The sequence below is a fragment of the Chelonoidis abingdonii genome, chromosome 5 (genome assembly GCF_003597395.2).
Source record: "Chelonoidis abingdonii isolate Lonesome George chromosome 5, CheloAbing_2.0, whole genome shotgun sequence".
Classification (NCBI taxonomy): domain Eukaryota; kingdom Metazoa; phylum Chordata; order Testudines; family Testudinidae; genus Chelonoidis; species Chelonoidis abingdonii.
The window spans coordinates 111,299,078-111,319,114 of NC_133773.1; the positions used below are offsets into that span (position 1 = coordinate 111,299,078).

Genomic DNA, 20,037 nt, shown 5'->3' on the forward strand with positions numbered 1-20,037 from the left:
GTTTAATGGTGCTACCAAGATCTTCTGCATGGAACTAAACCTCTGAGTTTCATTAAGTCCACACAATATGGCATATTTTATTTATCTGCTTCCTGTAAAAGAAAGCTATTTTACTCTTCTGATAATTTATAAGACATTTCTTTATTAATTATAATTATTTAAGCAATTTTTGCTATCCGTCAACAGAAACTGGGATGAAATGACAGTGCATGTTTTCAATGCAGTATTCAAGAGAAGCATGTTTAAAAACTCCTAATCTCAATAATAGTAGCTATACACTTAATTATCTGTCCATTGCACTAGTGTCCAAGATACAACAATGCAAAGGAGAAAGTGTAGTGGGCCATAGGGTATACTGGTCTTTAAAGAAAGGCCATTATACTCTGGATAAGTACAGTGCATCTTCAGTGAGTCAGTATGGATTGCTTGGCTTTCACCCTCCAGGTACCCCAACCCAGTATACTGTATGAACCAATATATTAACTAGTTGACATCATTGTGTTTTGTACTTTTGGTTTGTGTTTCTCCTTTAGGCCTATCAGGTCAGAAGAGAAAGATTGGTCTCCATTTATTAATCCTGAAGCTGAATCCACAATAAGAATTTATGAGCAAGGTTTGCAGAAGGGACTAGTGATTTTGGGGTACCTCAGTTGAGGAGCTTGATTTTCAGAGAGAGAAGGTGCTCTGTATTTTCTGAAAAAATCAAGCCCCCTTAAGCTGTCTCAAATCAGGACCCCAAAAATGGAGGTGTCCAAAAATCATTGGTCGATTTTGAAAACCTTGGCTGTAATCTCCTTTGACTTCCTAAGTCAGTCCCAGACCAGCAGTGATTATTAAATAACTGGGTTTGAAATGTCCCATGTACAATATTTCTACATATTATGCACTTTAAAACCAAATGTTATTTATAACATGGAAAGCATGGTGGTCTCAGATACAGAAAAATATAACTACAGGAGCCTTGAAGAAGTTAGTCCATCATAGCCTCCTAGTCTAGTGAGCAGTTTTGTTCATGAAGATGGACAGATATAACCAGCCTTTCAAACTCATCTGTTGCTGTTACCTGTAATTAATATTAATTAAGGTTGAGACTCTCAGATATGAAATAACTGAGGGAATCTGCAGGGTTCAGTTTCCTATTTGTCAACTTTTATTTGAAAACAGCAGGTGAAATTCTGATCTGAGCAATGTTTAGCCCCAAACTATCATGCAGATTGTTTTGTATCTATGTAATTGCAAAAAACTGCTTTTGGTCGAAGCTTATGAACACTTTTTATTGCTAATTTTGGCAATAAACCTGTTAATGAGTTAATTGTAAAACATTAGTGAATCAAGCAAAAAGGATCCATCTGTTTATAAAATTTCAAGGATTTCTTCTGGCCATCACATTTAAAAATCATGATGATAGTCACTGTATCACCTATATTCAGAAAAGTCTTCATTTTCAGATTCCTATATAGCCAACTTCTATAGCCAAAACGTGAACATTTAATGGAAACCCATCATATATCAGCCAAAGTTAACAGTAATACACTCTTATTTTAAATACAATTTGGGTGGACTGGATGGCTTGGAGGACTGGTAACGGGACACAAAACCTATCCCCAATTGATCTGAACCTAGCCCAGCTCTGTAGTGACAGAGGTATAACCATCTGACAGCTGTTCTATAACATATGCACAGACCAGATCTTACTGGAAAGGTATCTATATACTATTCCCTATAAACCACGGTCTCAGTCTTAGAAGCAAGAACAAGGCTAAGGGTGAGAAAGTTTTACCATTGACTTGAATGGGAGAAGGATCAGGTAGCTTCTCCAGGTCAATTTTTAAGCACTCTCTGAAATGTACATTGTTGCTACTTATCTATTCCATGGTCTATTAAACAGTCTTCTTTCCTCAGTGCTTTCAATGTGGCAGCTTTCATGAGCACTACATTCATTTTTAAAGGAGAAAAACATGTAAAAAATGTTAAATGTTCCATCAGATTTAAACATATTGTAAAAAAAAACAAAACAAAAAACCAGACCTTTTTACAATACAGAAACCAAATCTCTTGTATATTCATGTGGATTACATAGTAGTTTTCATACCAAAATATTATATTTCTTTTATCAGAGCCAAAGTAAAGATGATACGATACTATTGTCTGAGATTAAAAATATATATAAAAATGGAATATTGATAGCACCATACAATATAAAGTAAAGGAGGAGTGGATGAGATACTGTGGGAGCTGATAAGAATTATATGGTTTCTAGCAGAGAAATGAAAAGATAGAGATTGATGGCAATAGGAAATAAGGCTATAAAGTGGATCACAGGAGTAAACAGGGAATAAGTTTGAGCAATTCTGTAGATAGAAGACTATAACGGATAATGTTAATTGAATTACACCTCTACCTCGATATAACGCTGTCCTCGGGAGCCAAAAAATCTTACCGCGTTATAGGTAAAACCGTGTTATACTGAACTTGCTTTGACCCACCAGAGTGCGCAGCCCCGCCCCCCCTCAGAGCATTGCTTTACTGCATTATATCCGAATTTGTGTTATATTGAGTCGCGTTATAGCGAGGTAGAGGTGTATATTCTGTGGCCAGTTAGTGTTCTGCTGCTGGAAGATGAATACTGAGGCAAAGCCAAGGCGTCTTGGCTGTCACAGGTACTTCCTTTTCCCCATTCTGTTAGCAGGATTTAGAATCCTGCATGAAGCACCTGATGTTCTGCTGCTCTATTTATGGCTGGTGTGGCTTTTCAACTCCACCTAAGATATATGGGAGATGTGAGTAGATCTTTGGGTAGACAAGCAACAGAATTTTCCCTTCAGGGCTTGGTCTAGGGATGTCTAAACTCAGGAAGGAGCTTAGAAGCTTTGGTTTATACTGTTCTATTGTTATCAATAAAGCCAACCTGCGAGAAAGCAGTGAAAGTTTGCACACTAACTTGACATCTGCATTCTCTCCTAAAGATGGGGTGGGAAGGGAGCCATTAACATTAGTACAAGAAACAGGATTTCTAGAACCTCTCTGCACAAAGCGAAGGAAATAGAAGCAGTCCTGGAACATCTGGTGGCACAACAAACGGACAGTGTTGTTCTGTAGCACTACAGGCCTTGAAGCAATTTTCAAAGGAGCAGCAAGACCATACTGACAACAATGGACACACAATAAGCCTGCAGCCCAGCAGTGGAAACTGTTCCAACACCAACTATTTCAGAAAGTTATTAACCATTGATGCTGCTAGTAAGCCAGCCATTCGCTATCCATGCTAGGATCAGAAGAGGACCCAGAGGCTGACTTATTCACTTAAGAGTATGTAGCTGCTACAGCTCAGTGGGAGCTCTGATCTCTTTGTCTGGTCTCTTATGGTGCGCACACAAGCTGCTTATCCAACCTGAGATGAGGACATTGCAACAGATGGAGGCCATGAAACTGATGGTGCATCTCTGAGGAAAAATCCCAGTAATGGTTTCAAGGTGATCCTCTTTCTCTAGGAATGTGGCTCTACTCCTTTGCCTGGCACCCAGGGGTGAAAGTAAAATTGAAAACTTACCGGTATGGGCGCCGGCTCTGCACCCCACCTCTGGAAGGGCCGTTGGCAGCCAGGGAGTGGGGAAGGAACAGCAACCATAAAGTGCTGCTGCTGCAGCGCTTTAAGCAGGGTCTGTTGCTGCCCCTTTTGCACTCCCCCATCAGTGGCCCTGCCGCTAGAGACCTGGCAGGGGTGCCAATGGGAGGGCACAAAAGCAGCAGCACTTTAAAGTAAGTCAGTAGGGGCCGGTACCAGCGGTATACCTTACTGGCCCGTACCACCTTACATTCACCCCTGCTGGCACCTGACAGACTGGGCAACTGACTGGTTCAAGTCTGAGACCCAAACAGTACGGAAATGAATGGACTTGGTATTGGAGCAATTCGTAGTGCTGTGCCTGGGAGATTGCGGAGTATGTTAGCACCTCGTAGGGCCACTGAAGATACCACTGTGGACATAGCTGTATGCTAAATTTGAAGGACAGCTACATAGTCCAACAAGCCATTGCGGGGGGTGGGGGTGGGCGGAAATAAGGGAATGGGGACTTTGAGGGAGGGGACAATAAAAGGTGCTTACTTAGAGTATAGGAAGAATACACAAGAGGAGGGTCTGGTGGATTTTTCTTGTAGGAAACGGGGACACAAAGGAACATTGCCCCTATGCTGATTGCAAGCATGGGAAGATAGGTGGGTTGACTAAGGTCATGGACTCCACTAAACCCTGTGAGCATTCTGGGTCCTTGCAACTGAAAGGGGAGATGGTGTCTGGTCTGGTAGTTTTGGGATGTGCCCACATGTTAGCAAAGGAATGCTTAGTAAGCCCCATGCCATGTGGCATAGCAGCCAGGGTTATAAGATTAAGAATAACGAAATAAATAAGTTTCTTGGCAGACTTGGAGAAATCTGACAATGCAGCATTCCATAGAAGCCAAATTAATTTCAAATGAATTCAAGAGCCATTTCAGGCACGTCAGTTTGAAAGAAAAATTGGACACATTTGCTCATTCTCAAAACATTTGTATAGTTGTTTATATCAACTATTTGGAAGCTTGAAACTATTTTTTCGCCAAATCCTGCCCCACTGGTTTATCATTATACAATTTCTCATGAATTCTAGGTATTGGGAATCTTAATACATAAATCATGTAAAACATTTATTATGAAACATATTGACTGAAATTTTTAAACAAATAAGGGACAATTTAGGAGCATACCATTCTTGGCTATATTAAATTCTCATTAATCATAAGACAGAGAACAGTGTGAGATAATAGAAATCTGACCAGCCAAAACCCTAGCTTATTCCAATGGGTACTAATGTAACATAGTGAACTAATGAAGCTCTGTAAATTTCCCTCCAATACAAACAACGCATATAAAGGTCTCATGCATCTGTTAAGTCGCATTTAAGTGCTTGTACAGTTGCTGAGCACAGAGCTGAATTTCGCCCTTTGAGTTTTGAAAAACTACCTTTCTTTCTGATTGTATCAGAAAATTAATTTGTTCAGTGCAAATCAGAAACTGGTTCATTCATAAAAGTGCAGTTTTGGACAATACATTCAGGAATAAACTGGTTTCAAATTGATTGAAAGGTTTTTATTCTTTTTATGAGTAAAAAAATGGTTAGTTGGTAGAGGCATTGACATGTACAGTATTTCAACTGCCACAATTGGAAACTATAAAATAGAAAGACCTTGACAATAACATTTGGTGAGACACATTAAGATACGCCAGTACAAAAATATGAAGACAAATGTTTGGAAAATTATTAGTACTATGAAAGCAAAGTGCCCTTAAATGCTGGGAATAGCTTGGGGAACTGCATAAAGGAAGAGAAAATGGTGGGGGCAAACGTGGCATGAAAGGACTGAATTAATAGCACAGAACATTGTAGTTAGGAGGTCATGATGCTGCAACAAGAGGTAGAACAAAATAATTAACAGGAAATTTTCAGCTTACAAAGAAAATGAAATAGAATGTATTTAAACACATAGAGAGGAGATAGTGGGTCAGATCCTCAGCTAGCAGAAATTGCCAGAGTACCAGTGAAAGCAATGGAGCGACATTAAGTCACTCCACCTTGGGATCTGGCCCAAATGATTTCACCAGCATCATGAGGTTATAAAAGGATAGAACAAGAGAGCTTTGTCATAATGTTCTTCATCTTTTATGTAGGTAAATTCTAAATTAAGGTGGAATTGTCCCCAAATGAGGAGGGAAACATACAGAGTGTGCTGGGCCACTTTTAGCCCATAGTGCCTCTTCTCAGGGTGGACAAGAGCAGTGGTCTGTGCAGCCTTCACAGCCATGAAGGGGCAGATATCAATGTTGGCCATATGTAATATCAGTAGAGACCGCCCTATTGGGTCTGCAGTTCCTCAGATCCAAAGGCATAGATACCGTACACTTGAAGTTCCTCATAAGCTGTAAATATGGTCATTGTGAGTGGGGATGTAAAGTGCAGCTCTGTAGTGAGTCTCCAGGTTGGGAGGTGAAGTCTGTCCTTCAGCCCTGGAGAGGTCCCCACACAAGGCCCGATTACTCCACTTTTATGCGGGGGGGGGTTGAATTTCAATCACTCTGCATATCACATCATCCTAATTATTCAGCTCTTTGTATTAATGATGAAATAATGCAATCTTCTATTTTCTCTAATTGAGTTTATTATGGAGACATTATATGTGCCTATTTTTTAAAAATGAAATTCCATTAAAAGTCAGTGTCTCAGATCTTACCAATTCTATTACATTACAACATGAAACATTTCACTGGGAAAAAGAAAAGGCTGAATCAAAACCAACCCTAGTCTTTGATAATACAGATAAAAAATCCAATGCATTCACTTTTCAATTTTTTTGTTAATATTCTGAATAAAACTTTCCTTATGTGAAGTTTTTAAATCAAAAGAGAATGAGGTATCTCAATCTCCTAGAGACACATTTTGTCTGCTTTTCTGAGTTTTTGTTGTTTTGTTTTCTTTTCCCTGGGAATGCTATGAAATGCCTGTGTATCTCACTGTGGCAATATTTCTTCTCAATTTAATAAAGAAAACTTGATAAATAAATTGACACCAATTACCACTGGGAAAAATGGGTTTGTCTAAAAGATCTTTTAATTATTAGGATGACATTACACTTTGCATGCTGTCAGTGCCCAATGACAATAGCTACAAGACAACTGATACGCTGAGATGTTTTCTTTGTCATTGCTGGAGAGTAGGGACTTTAGTTTCAATGATTTTCTGTCATCATCTGAAAGTGATAGAGTCTATGAATGGTAATAGCAAGATAAAGGATTCCTTGATACCCCATACAGGAGGCAATATGTTTTGCTGTTCTCCCAGCACATTTCACAGATATGACTCTAGGGCAAATACAACTTAAAATTTTGGCATAGGCTTGAAATCTTATATTTCTCATGGAGCTACTGCACAGCATGGTTGATATGCTGCTTTGACTAAAGATAGATCACACCGGGTAGCTGACAGCAGTAAAAATATTGGACCTCATTTGTAGCTGCCAGAAGCAGGGAATCTTATTTTACTCTTTTTAGAAAAGAAAGTCATAACCCATTTGAACAGATGTAGCAGGAGAATATATAGACTGTGTCGGGAGAGTAAAAATATCACTGATAAGGTACATAGTAGAATTACTTGTAGCACAACTAATTGGCTTAAATTGCTTTCTTCGATCTTCAGTAAACTGCAATTTATGCCATATCACTTGTCTAACCTCAGCTATTTTCCTTATGTAAGACTTTGTCACTCTAGAAGGAAGTATAATTCCTTGAATTATATACAATAGAAAGACAGAGGTTTCAGCCTTATTCCTTGTCATGGAAGCAACTGGAATTAGGATTGTTGGTTCCTGTTTCCCAAGGTTGTTGGAAAACAGATGTCTGATTCTGACTGCAATTGTACAGATTCAAACCTTGCTGTTCTTATACTAGCTTGACTCCACTGACTTCAACAGAGTTACCCCTGATTCATATCAGCTGGACTGAGATCAGATTTAGGCCCTGTAAGTTTATGGTGGGTCCAGATGTTTTCCTGAACTGGCCTTGAAAAAACCCCTGTTTATAATCAAGGATGGTAGTTTCTTTCCAATATTTTAAAAGTGAATAGAAAATAAGGAAACCAGAGGTAAGAGTTCAGAATCATGTATAAATAAAATGAAAACTTGACTCTCAAGTGGACATTTTTAGAGTAACAAAAAACTAAGCACTAGAGCTGGTTATTCAATGGCATTTCAAAAGCAAAAGTTACAAACCCTCAAGGAAAAAATGCATAACTATTTGTGAATTCCCCTCTCCATCCACTGGCTCCCCATTTTTCAACCAGTTCTACTGAGGATGTATTAGAAGTTAGGAAAAACAAGTAATTAAAAAAAAAAACTACCACCGGTGTGATCCAGTGGTTAGGACAGCAGTCTGGGCCTCAGCTGACCTGGGTTCATAGTCCTGGCTCTGCCATTCACCTGTGATGTCACATCAGGAAAGTCACTTTATTTCTCTGTGCCTCTATCTCCCCTCCCATACTTTGTCTTGTCAATTTAAATTGGAATCTCCTTAAGGTAGGGAATGTCTATAACTATGTTTGTATAGCACCTAACTTAATGGGGCCCCAGTCTCATCTGGGACCTCTAGGCATGACTAGCATAGATAGGAATAAGTTTTTCCATGTGATGAGCACGGCTTTTTGATCCAAGGCCAAGGTACACCTCTTTGGCCTTGCCTTCACAAATTAAAGTCATCTTGCTTAATGCACCGTTGCTCAGAACTCAGATAACATAGTGAGGGGTGCAGTTAAAATCTGACTAGAATTATTTGGCCTTTCATTCAAGCCTATAATGGGTAACAGCATAAAACAAATTACATTGTATCTCTTTACTAAGAAAACCTTTGAATATTACTCACTGCTATGTAACAGCATAAAATGCCTGCTGTCTAAATGGTTGGTAACTACTGAGATTTCAGACCAACGTTTCAATAATGATCTCTCTGTTTATCTTTCTTAGAAGTCATTTCCTTACAATGGAGGGGCGGGAAGCTAACGATTTTAGCCATTTCCTAATACCGGTAATGAAAGAGTTGCTCTTGCATTGTAACCCCATGTTAGGTTGGAGCACAAAGTATAGTCTGTATTTCATTATTGCTTAATTCCAGAATAAATGTTACCATCATCCATTCACAGAATTATGAACAGGGCCTTTATTTACTTGCAAAGTGCAATTTTCACACATTTGACAGACCATTGCTCATGCTCTTCATTGTCAAAGTATTAGTGAAATGTAGCATAAGCTTTAAATTTGCAACTGCTTTCCAATCAATAAGAAGATCACACCATCCGAATAATGCTATGATATGTGACATTATCTATTCAACTGTTACGTTTCTTGGGACTTGTGAATTCTGTCATATTGAAAACGAACACCATTTGTACTGGCAGACTTCCCTCCCCCCCAACACTTTTCATGAATATATTGAAAAATGAGATACCAGATTAAATAAATTGTGTGTGTCATATCAAAACAAAGATATTAACATTATTTGTTGCAGCAATGTTCCAAGTAAACCGTAATGAACTTACCTATGCAATATATTGAATAAGATTTTCAAATAGTATATATCTTGTTAGGTGTCAGCTTGCCACAGCGGGTATATGTAGACTTTATTCCCCATATTTTCATGACAAGAACAAAAGTGCGCTTTGGCATAATTTTCAAATGTATCAAATTAGTATCCAAACCAGAATTAATTGCTAATAAAACAGTTTAGTAAAGAAGGCCCTGTAAACTGTAATAAAAGGCTCCTATATCTTTGGTACCCTAGATCCTAACGTGACAAGACTATTATTATGCGCTCTATCCCCAGCATCTTCTCTATAGATATTTTCCCTGCAGCCATGTTATTTTAATTTGTGCACAGCAATAGCATTTTTCCCCCCTGAAAGGTATCTCTGTTAATCAAATTGCACCATCTCCAACAGAATGGCCTATGGCTTACAGCTCACTGGGCACATCATGTATTATCCTGTGTGGTACAGAATGTACTTCCTGTGCAAAAAGAATTGCTTGTACTGATCTCCCCAATACTGTCAGCCGAGGCCCCACACAGCATGACAATGTTGTAAAGTTACTGTGTTGGAATGTTTCAAAAGGGTTCACATTCTGCCAATCTGTTCTCGGTTCTGGAGCCCTTTTTCAGTGTCATCACAAAGTGGTCTTTGTCTTTCAATAAAGGTGATCCTAACAGGATTCAATGTAATTTAGAATCAATAAGGTGAAGACTGGTATCAGGCAGCCTTATAGGAGAATGGTTTATCAGACTGTATAGGATTTGCAAGGTTTTCCATGACCCATTCTGCTGTAAAAAATCAAATTGCAAGAAAGATGTCATTCTCAGTCAAAGCTGCCCTCTCACTGCTTCTACCATGCAAGCAAATCATTCACAGTCCATTAAAGAAATAAGAACTGTATATTGTATTTTATGAGTAAAAGCACATTTATAAGAAAACTGAAAACAATGTAGAATTCCCATCACGGTCTCGTTTATTGCGGCTATAGTGGTAAATAAAATGTTTTCGGTTCTGCATAATACTCTGGCTTAATATACAAAGGCATGTAAAGCCAACTGCATGAAAAGGCTTGAACTTGGATTCCCAGAGTGGCAGCTCCTAAATCATAATACTGCTAGCAGTAATATTCAGCATATTGGTTCCTCAGGTCTGTCTCTATATGTATACAGCACATGTTGCAAGAAGGTCATTCTTTACAGAAGTTTCCTTCCCATTGACAAGGCAAAATCAGGAAGGAATGGCTTCTCAACAAAGAAATGCTGTGCTGTTTAAGTAATGGTGGATAAAGACATTAGCAAAATTCTACTACAAGAAAAGTCTGATTCTTATTTCACCTCTGATAGAAGTAATAACACTTTGTACTTCTGTATCACCTTCCACCCAGGGGCCTCTCGGTGCTTTAAAGAGTCAGGGATATCTATGTAATCCTTATCTACCCATTCGCCTGTTCCTTCTACTGTTTGTTGCTCTTTCTCAAGCTACAAACCACTAGAACTTGAGGTTAAGGCAAACAGTCATTTGTCATAGTAAGATGATTACCCTTAGGGTGTCAGCAACCAAAGTGTAATACATTCTCACCCACTAGCCATTCTGGGTGAATTGATGTCTGTTTGCTGGAATTAAGGGTGTGGGCATATCAAAACTGCACTGAAAGGAAAGTTAGTTACAACCTTCACTGTGGTGAGATCTTCTCTCCATAATGTAGCATGTTACATTTACAAAGCACCTTACTAATTAATCTCAGGGTTGTCTCTATGAAGCAATTTTTGCAGATGAGGATGCAGAGAGGGCATACATGACTTAGCAGTGTGTGAGAGAGGGAAGGAATGACCCTTATATAGAGGGTGAAATCCAAACATATATAGGAAATAAAATGTTCACATATGTAGACAGGTAGATATTACCCCAATCTACAAATGGATAATATGAGAAACAGATGTTAAAGGTTTTCCCTCAGTGATACTGTAGATTAGGCATCTGCCTATCAAATCCCCAATAAGCACTTACTGTGTGAGAAAAGTTACCTAAAATACACACACACACTCTCACTCTCTCTCCATGCCTTGGTTATTCCATTTTAAAGTGGCAATCATAACTGTTTACTTCACAGTGGTTATCTGTGGCCAAACTAAATTATATTTTTAAAGTGTCATGGCCAGCTAATGGAAGAGAACCCAGGACTTCCTTGTAGCCAGCTTATGCTCACTCCTTAAACCTTGGGGAAAGTAGTAAAAGCAAGATGATCATTATCACTTTTTTTTTAGGGTAATTTTATTCAAGATTTTGTACCTGTGGCACTATACCATGAAATTTGCAAGAAGCATAAGTGTACACTTATAAGCTCATCAGTGCCTGACTGGAGCTTCCAATGCTGCCCTTTTTTGGGAACTATAGCATAATATACAACTATGGCAACAGACTTTAGAAAGTGGTATTTGAGGTCCAGTTAAAAGTCTGTGGAATTCACTGAGAAGGAATTATTCCAATTTTGTGGCACAGATGTGTCTTTGGTGGTGAGTGGGCAGGACAGGGGGAAAAGATCTCATTGCATTTCTAGATACAATAAAAGGGTTACAAAAAGCAAAAAAAAAAAAGTGTTTAAGGTATCGATTTTTGTGTGCCACAATCCTGATAAGATGCAAATAACTCACACTAATGAAATCCAAATGTAAAGCATTGAAAAACAAAACAGAAAAAAACCCAAGCAACCAGTTTTCCCAAGTACCTTTGGTACTATTTTCTTGGAAATACCACATCTCTTGTGGAAAAATGCAAAACATTTGTAAGGTTATTGTTCTCCTTTCTTGATGGGTGAGCATCATTTATTTGCACCAGTACACAGCTTATTGTGTTATGATTGTACAAGTCCATATACAATTTCTTTATAAAAAAACCCTCCAAGATAAAAACACCCATTCAGTTTTAAAAATAATAAAGTCTCACGTTTATCATCTTTCCTCTCCACTTTTTTAAAGCTTTTTCATACTTCATGTTCTGTATTATATGCCACTAAGGACAATTATATCCTAAAATATGGTGATCAATACCAAATATGGTAATCCAGTATTAGACACTATTAATTCTCTCTAACTTGATTTATCATCTGCTTCTCTAGTAATGAAACACAGCGTCCTATTTGGCTTGTGCACTGCAACTAGAAATTCAACAACAGCTTTTAAGAATTATCAAACAAATTCTGTGCTAGTCATTATGCTGGGGATTTTTTTTAGTGTATTAACTGTGGATATCCTCATTTATATATAACATTGTATATAGAATTTGCTCATTTATATACATAAAAATTAAATGACTGACTCTTGCAACCTTGTCTATTTGTGATCACTTTTTCTCATGTGATCTCTAGTCACTTCACTTACCATAGTCTCATTACTTAATTAAATTAAATCTAAAATATTTCCTCTAATATTAAAAAAGGAAACAAAAAACCCGGCTCCTCTATTAAATTGACAAAAAAATCCCCTTCAGTTTTAACAGAGCTGGTCAACATTTTTTGCATGAAAATATTTACCCTTGAAAAATGTGAGTTTCTCAATATCAAACATTTCTTCAGAACATGTTGATTTCAGTGTAATTTTTTTTTCTCCAATTGGAAAATTTTAGACAACAAAATCTTCATCTTGAATTGAAATTTCAAAACAAAACTATTTTTGTTTCATTTTGACTTAAAACACTGTTTCCTCCTTTCAGTTTTTGGGAAATGTTTTTCATTTGGGGTGTTTGGATTTTCAGTTTTCTCCCCTTTCTCTTCCTTTTACTTCAACTGCAAAAAGAAAGTGTGGAAAGCTCTGCTTCCCTCCCGCACTGCTACCATGGTGGGAAGGGGCAGGGGCATAAGGGGTTTCCTTGCACCCACTTACAATATTACACCACTGCAGGAGGTGCTGGAGATCTATTTTTAGCTCACTAGCACAAGTATGTCTCCTCAAGGTGGAAATTAAATCTCCATCCTGAAGGGTAGAAACAGTCTAAAGACAAGATGTGACAGGATGACACAAGCAAGTGGGTCAGGATAGGGACAGAGAAGACATAGCAACAGTGTCAATTAACACTTCAGTTTTGTTACCTTGGCAAGATTCATATCCTTCATTTATGGACAGGTACAGTAAGGGTGTTAGGCACTTTCAGGTCCCATTGAACAACCAGGGATCTCATGTATAAGGATTTAGGCCCCAGTTCTGCAAAGCATGTGGTAAAGCCCATTAATGGGGCAGATCCTCAGCTGGTGCAAATGATGATCACTCAGTTGAAGTCAATGGAGGTCTAACAAATTACACCAGTTGAGAATCTGCCCCATTGACTTTGATGGGACTAAACAGGTGCTTAAATGTCTTTCTGAATAGGGACCATTTACTGAATTGAGGCCTTAAAAAGGATAAGTCATCACAGCTTTAATAGGAGTTTTCATGCTGGCAGCTTTAATCACAAATTGAGAATTAACTAATCATTTAAAGTTTAGCAACTTCTAAAATTACTTTCAATAAGCAGATGCAATAGTAAAGCTGTTTTGTTTTTAGAGTGATCTGGGGGATGTTAATTTCTGTAATCAATTAAGAGAACATGAGAAATAAATGTGGTTCTATCCAAACATGTACGTTTTCATTTAAATAAAACAGAAATAAAATGCACCCTCTCCAGGACTCTGATGACCTTCCAGATTTCTATGTTCAGTATCTATGGATATTTAAGTATAATTAACAACTTCCATTTCAGTATTTAACTTCTTCAAGTTCTAGGTTTTTTTGGCTGTCAAAAGCTAATCAATCTTGTTCTCAAATGCTAATACAAGCAATTAAAAATAATATTAATTGAAATACTGCAGGGGCTGTTAGGTTTTTTTTTTTTATTTTAACCTCATGGCAACATTAATTTACAATACTAATTAGTGAATTGCCCTTTGTATTATAAATCTTTGGAAGGGAGAACTGGCCTTTAAAGCCCAACAGAGAGATGCAGATGGTCACTACACTTTCAGTAAGCCTGCATGCCAGCATTCAGAATATTTATTTTACCTGATAGACCATTTGTGATGGAATATATTATTTACAATGAAAACTATTAATTTCTTTTGCAGACAATAATGCATTGCCCATTTGTACTGTTGTAAAACTTATAAATCTGCCGTGTAGAATAAAATAATATTCCACCAATGTCCTAATTAAAATCAAGAAAATAACTCTATCTTCTACAGGACTATAGGAGAAGGTAAATTGTAAATAAGATACACTATAAAACATAACAATGGAAGAATGGGTAAGAAACACAAATAAGATAAAGATTCCATAAGAAACACAAATAAAATAAACAATATACATTAGTTTTGAGTAAATGTGGTTTCAGAACTTTTATTGTGCTATTTGATATTAACAATTGACAATGTACAAAACATTAAATAAAAATTAAATCATTCATAGTTTACTTTTTTTTATGTTAATCCAGTTTAACTTTAGGGCTATTCAACCCTCTATCCCATGTCACTTAAGATATCTTCATTGCGTAGAAACTATCTTCAAGTGAACATGAAAGACATCCAGAAGTGTAACATAAGCTCAAGGAGACTTTGATTTAACAGCAGGGCTGAACACCCTTAGTGATCACACTATAATCTGTGCTAACAAGTGAGCCCTAATTCTCTTTTTGGTCTACCATTACAGCACTTTCCTGATGATACAGGGTTCAATTTTGCAACATGCTGTCAGTGGGATTTGAGGGTATACGTCATATTCTATGAGGTGTGTGGCATATTCCAGGATCGGGACCATTGATAGGAAGCTTTTTGGCTTTTTAAAAAGACTGGGAATAAAATGTGTCATACTTTACTTCCTATGCAAGCAGAGCACTAGACAATGCCAGCTATCACAGTGTACCTAGGCACATTCTTAGATAGCTATAACAATGGGAGGGTGGAAAGTAATAGTTTCAGATGTATGAGTCAACAAGAAGTGAAGGAAAATTATCTCATTAAGGTGGAGTTGGTCAATCCCAGAAGGACTGTGTAATGCCACTATAGAATTCCTATTTATTATGTTCATTAGGCAGGTATACCATGAACACAGCTGTAAAGGTCTGACAAACCAGAAATCCAATTAGGGCTTTCTTACAATACAAAGTAATGCTGTCCCTGACTGTATGGATTAGCGGTAGGATCTCCTGCTATGGGAAGCCAATGGTCTCATTTCACAAAAGTAGGAAACCCAAATTAAGAAAGACTTGAAGCATTCAATAAATCTACTCAGGGGTCTAGATCCCAAACCACAAAATCAAACAGCCTGCACACTGCATGAAAATATAAAAACTGGATTGATTAGACTCTCACTGATATTTCACTGTTTATGCAGTGCAAAAGTGGAACTGTCAAACATGGTGCAGAAGTGATTAGTTACTAACAAAAATGCTGATTCAATTACACTTTATATTATTTGGGTTGTTGTTGTTATGATTTGCCTTAAAGCCCTATCTTCACCTTACATGAATATCAAGAGTTGCACACAGTCAGTCCTTCTTACACAATATGCTTGAGAGTGATGTTAGATCATACTCTCTATTGTTGGCTTTTATTTTAATAAAAAACTACAGGAAGTCTGGTTGAAAGGACTCCTCAGGACTCTCCCCTGGCCTGCTTTGTTTCAAACATGCCTGTGCTGTAAATAACCCTGATAAGCAACAGATATTAGCCACAAAAGTTTATGACCCATCTCCTTGGCTGAATCTGAAGTGCACACAGGATAACTCAGGGGAGAATCTCTATCACGTGTTGGATGCTAGTGGCCCTATGGGACCAATCTAGCAGCCAATGATGGTAATACTGGGAGTGTAGACAAGGATTTCATGTCAGTCTATGCTATGCTCAGTAAAAATGCTGGCAGCCAGTGTTCCCTTGTCTACATTAAGGTTCTCAATATTGCCACCATTGGTGGAGTTGCACTGGTTTTAGCAATACTGGAAAATTAAAGAAAAAAATGCCTAATGCAAACAAGAAAGTGAATAAAATGCTCCTTGAAACTGATGCACGTTAGAACAAAGCAGTCAGGCACAAAAGGAGAGAAGAGAAAAAGAAGAACAAAAGAAGCTTACTCCAAGGTGAGGAGAGAAAAATCACACCAATGGAGCATAACTGCAGTCCTAGCTTTGCTCTGAAAGCTGCTGCTGCCAACAACCCTCACACTGAAGTTAGTGAGACCAAGTCTTCCATCTCTCATGTCAAGGGTCAGGATGTTAATTTTTACAGAAATAGATTTTAAGCAGATATTCAAATGTTATTGCAACTTGAAGTTTATTATGAACTTTGCCTTTTGGATCCTGATAATACAGACAACCTAGAGAGGAGGTATGCGACTCCTATGTGAAAAAAGAGTACGTGTAATATTTAACTTCAACATAAGAGCTGAATATAAAATTCGTATTCTTCATTAATCTATTTCCCCAGCTGTAAAATGGGAAAATTAATAATAAGAATAATACCTACTGTACCCATCCTTTGAAAAGCACTTAGAGATCCTGGGATGAAAGACACTACACAGACTAACAGCAAAGTGTTATTAGTTTCTCTCTTTCTCTCTCCTCTGTGCACACCCAACACAAACGCCAAAGAGAGAAAAATAAAGTCTTAATTCTACCAGAGCACATTGTTATAACAGTGGAACAGGTAAAATAGATATGGCTTTTATAATAAGAAAGGAACAAAGCTAGCAATCTTACTTGTTCATATATTAAGTCTTCTGGTCTTTTGTGAACAGCTGCACATTGTACGCATCACATGTAAGAGCAAAACAACTTGTTTTTAATCTAAGCATCAGAGCTGTGTGTTTCATTTCTAGGCAAGGTTTACAGTTTTTCATATTACTTTTCCTATTGCAAATGCTTCTTTTCATAAAGAGTGATTTCAACTTTTTTCTCCCCATTGTCAGAGGCAGAAGGCTGTTTGGTATTGTATACTGAACCCTTTGCTATAACAGGGCTTTTCTCTTTGGCTCAGATGTGAGCTTTGCTACAGCAAGAGTATACTGACAAAATTTTCAAAGCTGTGTGAATAAACGTTAAAGGGATCCCATCAACTTCAAGATTCACATTTCTGTCTGACAACCTTTTACCTACGGTGAGCCAAATTGTGCCTTTTGGCACAGACCTGCACAAGGCTTGGTCCAGAACCTGCCCCACGCCTGGAGGCGCTGTGCTTGACAGAGGTCCTTCTGAGGTGCAGTTCCCATGCTGCTGCCCCTTCTCCTTGGTAGAGGGTGGAGGCAGGAATTATATTTATAAGATTCCTCAAACTGAAAGAATTAGAAGGGGTGTGTGTGTGTGTGTGTGTTTTAAATCCTATACTTGTGTTGATTTGCTTTCTTCATTTGTCAACACTTTCTGTGTAATTGTTTTCACTATAATCCTTTTCTTCTGTTTGTTTGGGGCTTTCACGCAGCCTCAGAAGAAAGAAAAGCATATGAACACAGGAGAAGGTGGCTGTAAAATTACAAGAGCTAGCAGGAAAGTCACAGGCAGTTGAAACTACTTGTAGCTCACATTTAAAACTAATTAGATTTCAAGCTGACAGTGTTCCTTTAAACATACAGTTTAAAACACAGTTGCCAAATCCACTACAAAGTAACTTGCCAGTTATTTTACTTCCTCCCTTCTTACACAAGGAAAAACATGTATTCCTAACTGAATCTGTCAGTTTAATTATTATATAAAAACACATAGACTAGTCAGCATTTTCTAAAAAAAAAATTTTATTTTACCATATATGGCTTCTTAGGAAGGAGACAGCTCTTGTTACCAAAAGGCAGATCGTCACAGCTCTTCAGTTGATTTTGTTAGCCCACTGTTGGAGATAACTTTGGCATATTCTATTGCTGATCGGTAAGGAACACGAGGGAGAGCTGGGTTTTTGAAGTCAACATGGAAAAGTCCAAATCGACAGCTGTATCCACACGTCCATTCAAAGTTGTCAAGGAGGGACCACACAAAATATCCTTTAAGATGGACATCATCAAGAGAGATGGCTGAAATTAACACAACAAATGTAATCTTACAGATGTAGAACATATATAGCTTGTTTAAATGAATCCACAAGTTCCATAGAATCTCTATGGATAGTAATTCCATGCTCTAATAAGAATATAACAATAGGGATCTATTATTGACCACCTGACCAGGACAGTGATAGTGACGATGAAATGCTAAGGGAAATTAGAGAGGATGTCAAAATAAAGAACTCAATAATAATGGGGGATTTCAATTATCCCCATATTGACTGGGTACATATCACCTCAGGACGAAATGCAGAGACAAAATTTCTCGATACTTTAAATGACTGCTTCTTAGAGCAGCTGGTATGGGAACCCACAAGGGGAGAGGCAATTCTCGATCTAGTCCTGAGTGGAGCACAGGATCTGGTCCAAGAGGTAACTATAACAGGACCGCTTGGAAATAGTGACCGTAAAATAACATTTAACATTCCTGTGGTGGGAAGAACACCTCAACAGCCCAACACTGTAGCATTTAATTTCAGAAAGGGGAACTATGCAAAAATGAGGAAGTTAGTTAAACAGAAATTAAAAGGTACAGTGACTAGAGTGAAATCCCTGCAAGCTTCATGGACACTTTTCAAAGACACTATAATAGAGGCCCAACTTAACTGTATATCCCAAAGTAAAAAACACAGTAAAAGAACTAAAAAAAGAGCCACCGTGGCTTAACAACCATGTAAAAGAAGCAGTGAGAGATAAAAAGGCATCTTTTAAAAAGTGGAAGTCAAATCCTAGTGAGGTAAATAGAAAGGAGCATAAACACTGCCAAATTAAGTGTAAAAATGTAATAAGAAAAGCTGAAAAGGAGTTTGAAGAACAGCTGGGCAAAAACTCAAAAGTAATTGTAATGGTACCTCCCATAAGGTTTTATGGGAATATGACATAACTAGAATACGTTTTGTGCTGCCTGTGCCATGTAACATATTTCTGTAAAGGTTATGGTCTACTGTATCTATTCATCCTATTTGTACACATATTATACATATATCATTTTGTACTTGAGATTAAGAATATTGGCTATATACTTGCTTGATTTCTAAGCAAACTTTGTGAGGCATTTGGTCAGCTTCTTTAGGAAGGAATTTGCAAGCTTAAGTACCCGATCAGGGAGCACTTGGGGAACAATGCATCTTGGAATGCTCCAATCCATGGAGACATACAAGGTACCATGTGGACAATGGCTTCTGCCTGTAAAGACTATGAGTCATGCATGGACATGTGACTTGACCAGGTGATTCCAGGTCTCCACCCATAAGAGAAAGTCTATTTAAACCCAACTAGCTAAAGAGGAAGCCGCTCCACCCCCTAGGATACTTGGAAGAAACTGGAACAAAGGGGTGTGAGTGATTGCTGAACCCAGGCTAAAAGGAGATTAGTCTGTAAAAGGGAGCATTCTGGAACTGGTGAGGATCTTATCTGTATTCAGTTTGATAGGACATAGATTTGCGCATTTTATTTTATTTTGCTTGGTGACTTACTTTGTTCTGTCTGTTACTACTTGGAACCACTTAGATCCTACTTTCTGTATTTAATAAAATCACTTTTTACTTATTGATTAACTCAGAGTATGTATTAATACCTGGGGGAGCAAACAAATATGAAATTGTGGAACTATTAACTATGGTTTGTAACCTGTTCTATAAATCAGCTTCCTACTCAATGACTGGAAGATAGCTAATGTAACCCCAATATTTAAAAAGGGCTCTTGAGATGATCCGGCAATAACAGACCGGTAAGTCTAATGTCAGTACCCGGCAAATTAGTTGAAACAATAGTAAAGAATAAAATTCAGATGCAGAAGAACATAAACTGTTGGGCAACAGTCAACATGGTTTCTGTAAAGGGAAATCATGTCTTACTAATCTATTAGAGTTCTTTGAAGGGGTCAAC

General features: G+C 37.8%; 1 protein-coding gene across 1 annotated transcript in view; it reads right to left on the reverse strand.

Moving 5' to 3' along the window:
- Positions 1-14,439: 14,439 nt before the first annotated feature.
- LOC116833803 (cytosolic beta-glucosidase-like) overlaps positions 14,440-20,037 on the reverse strand; it is a 47,720-nt gene continuing 42,122 nt past the window's right edge. Inside the window, exon 5 of the mRNA XM_032795544.2 lies at positions 14,440-18,120. Coding sequence (XP_032651435.1) covers positions 17,909-18,120 — 212 coding nt within the window. The 3' untranslated portion in view covers positions 14,440-17,908. The remainder of the gene's footprint in view (positions 18,121-20,037) is intronic.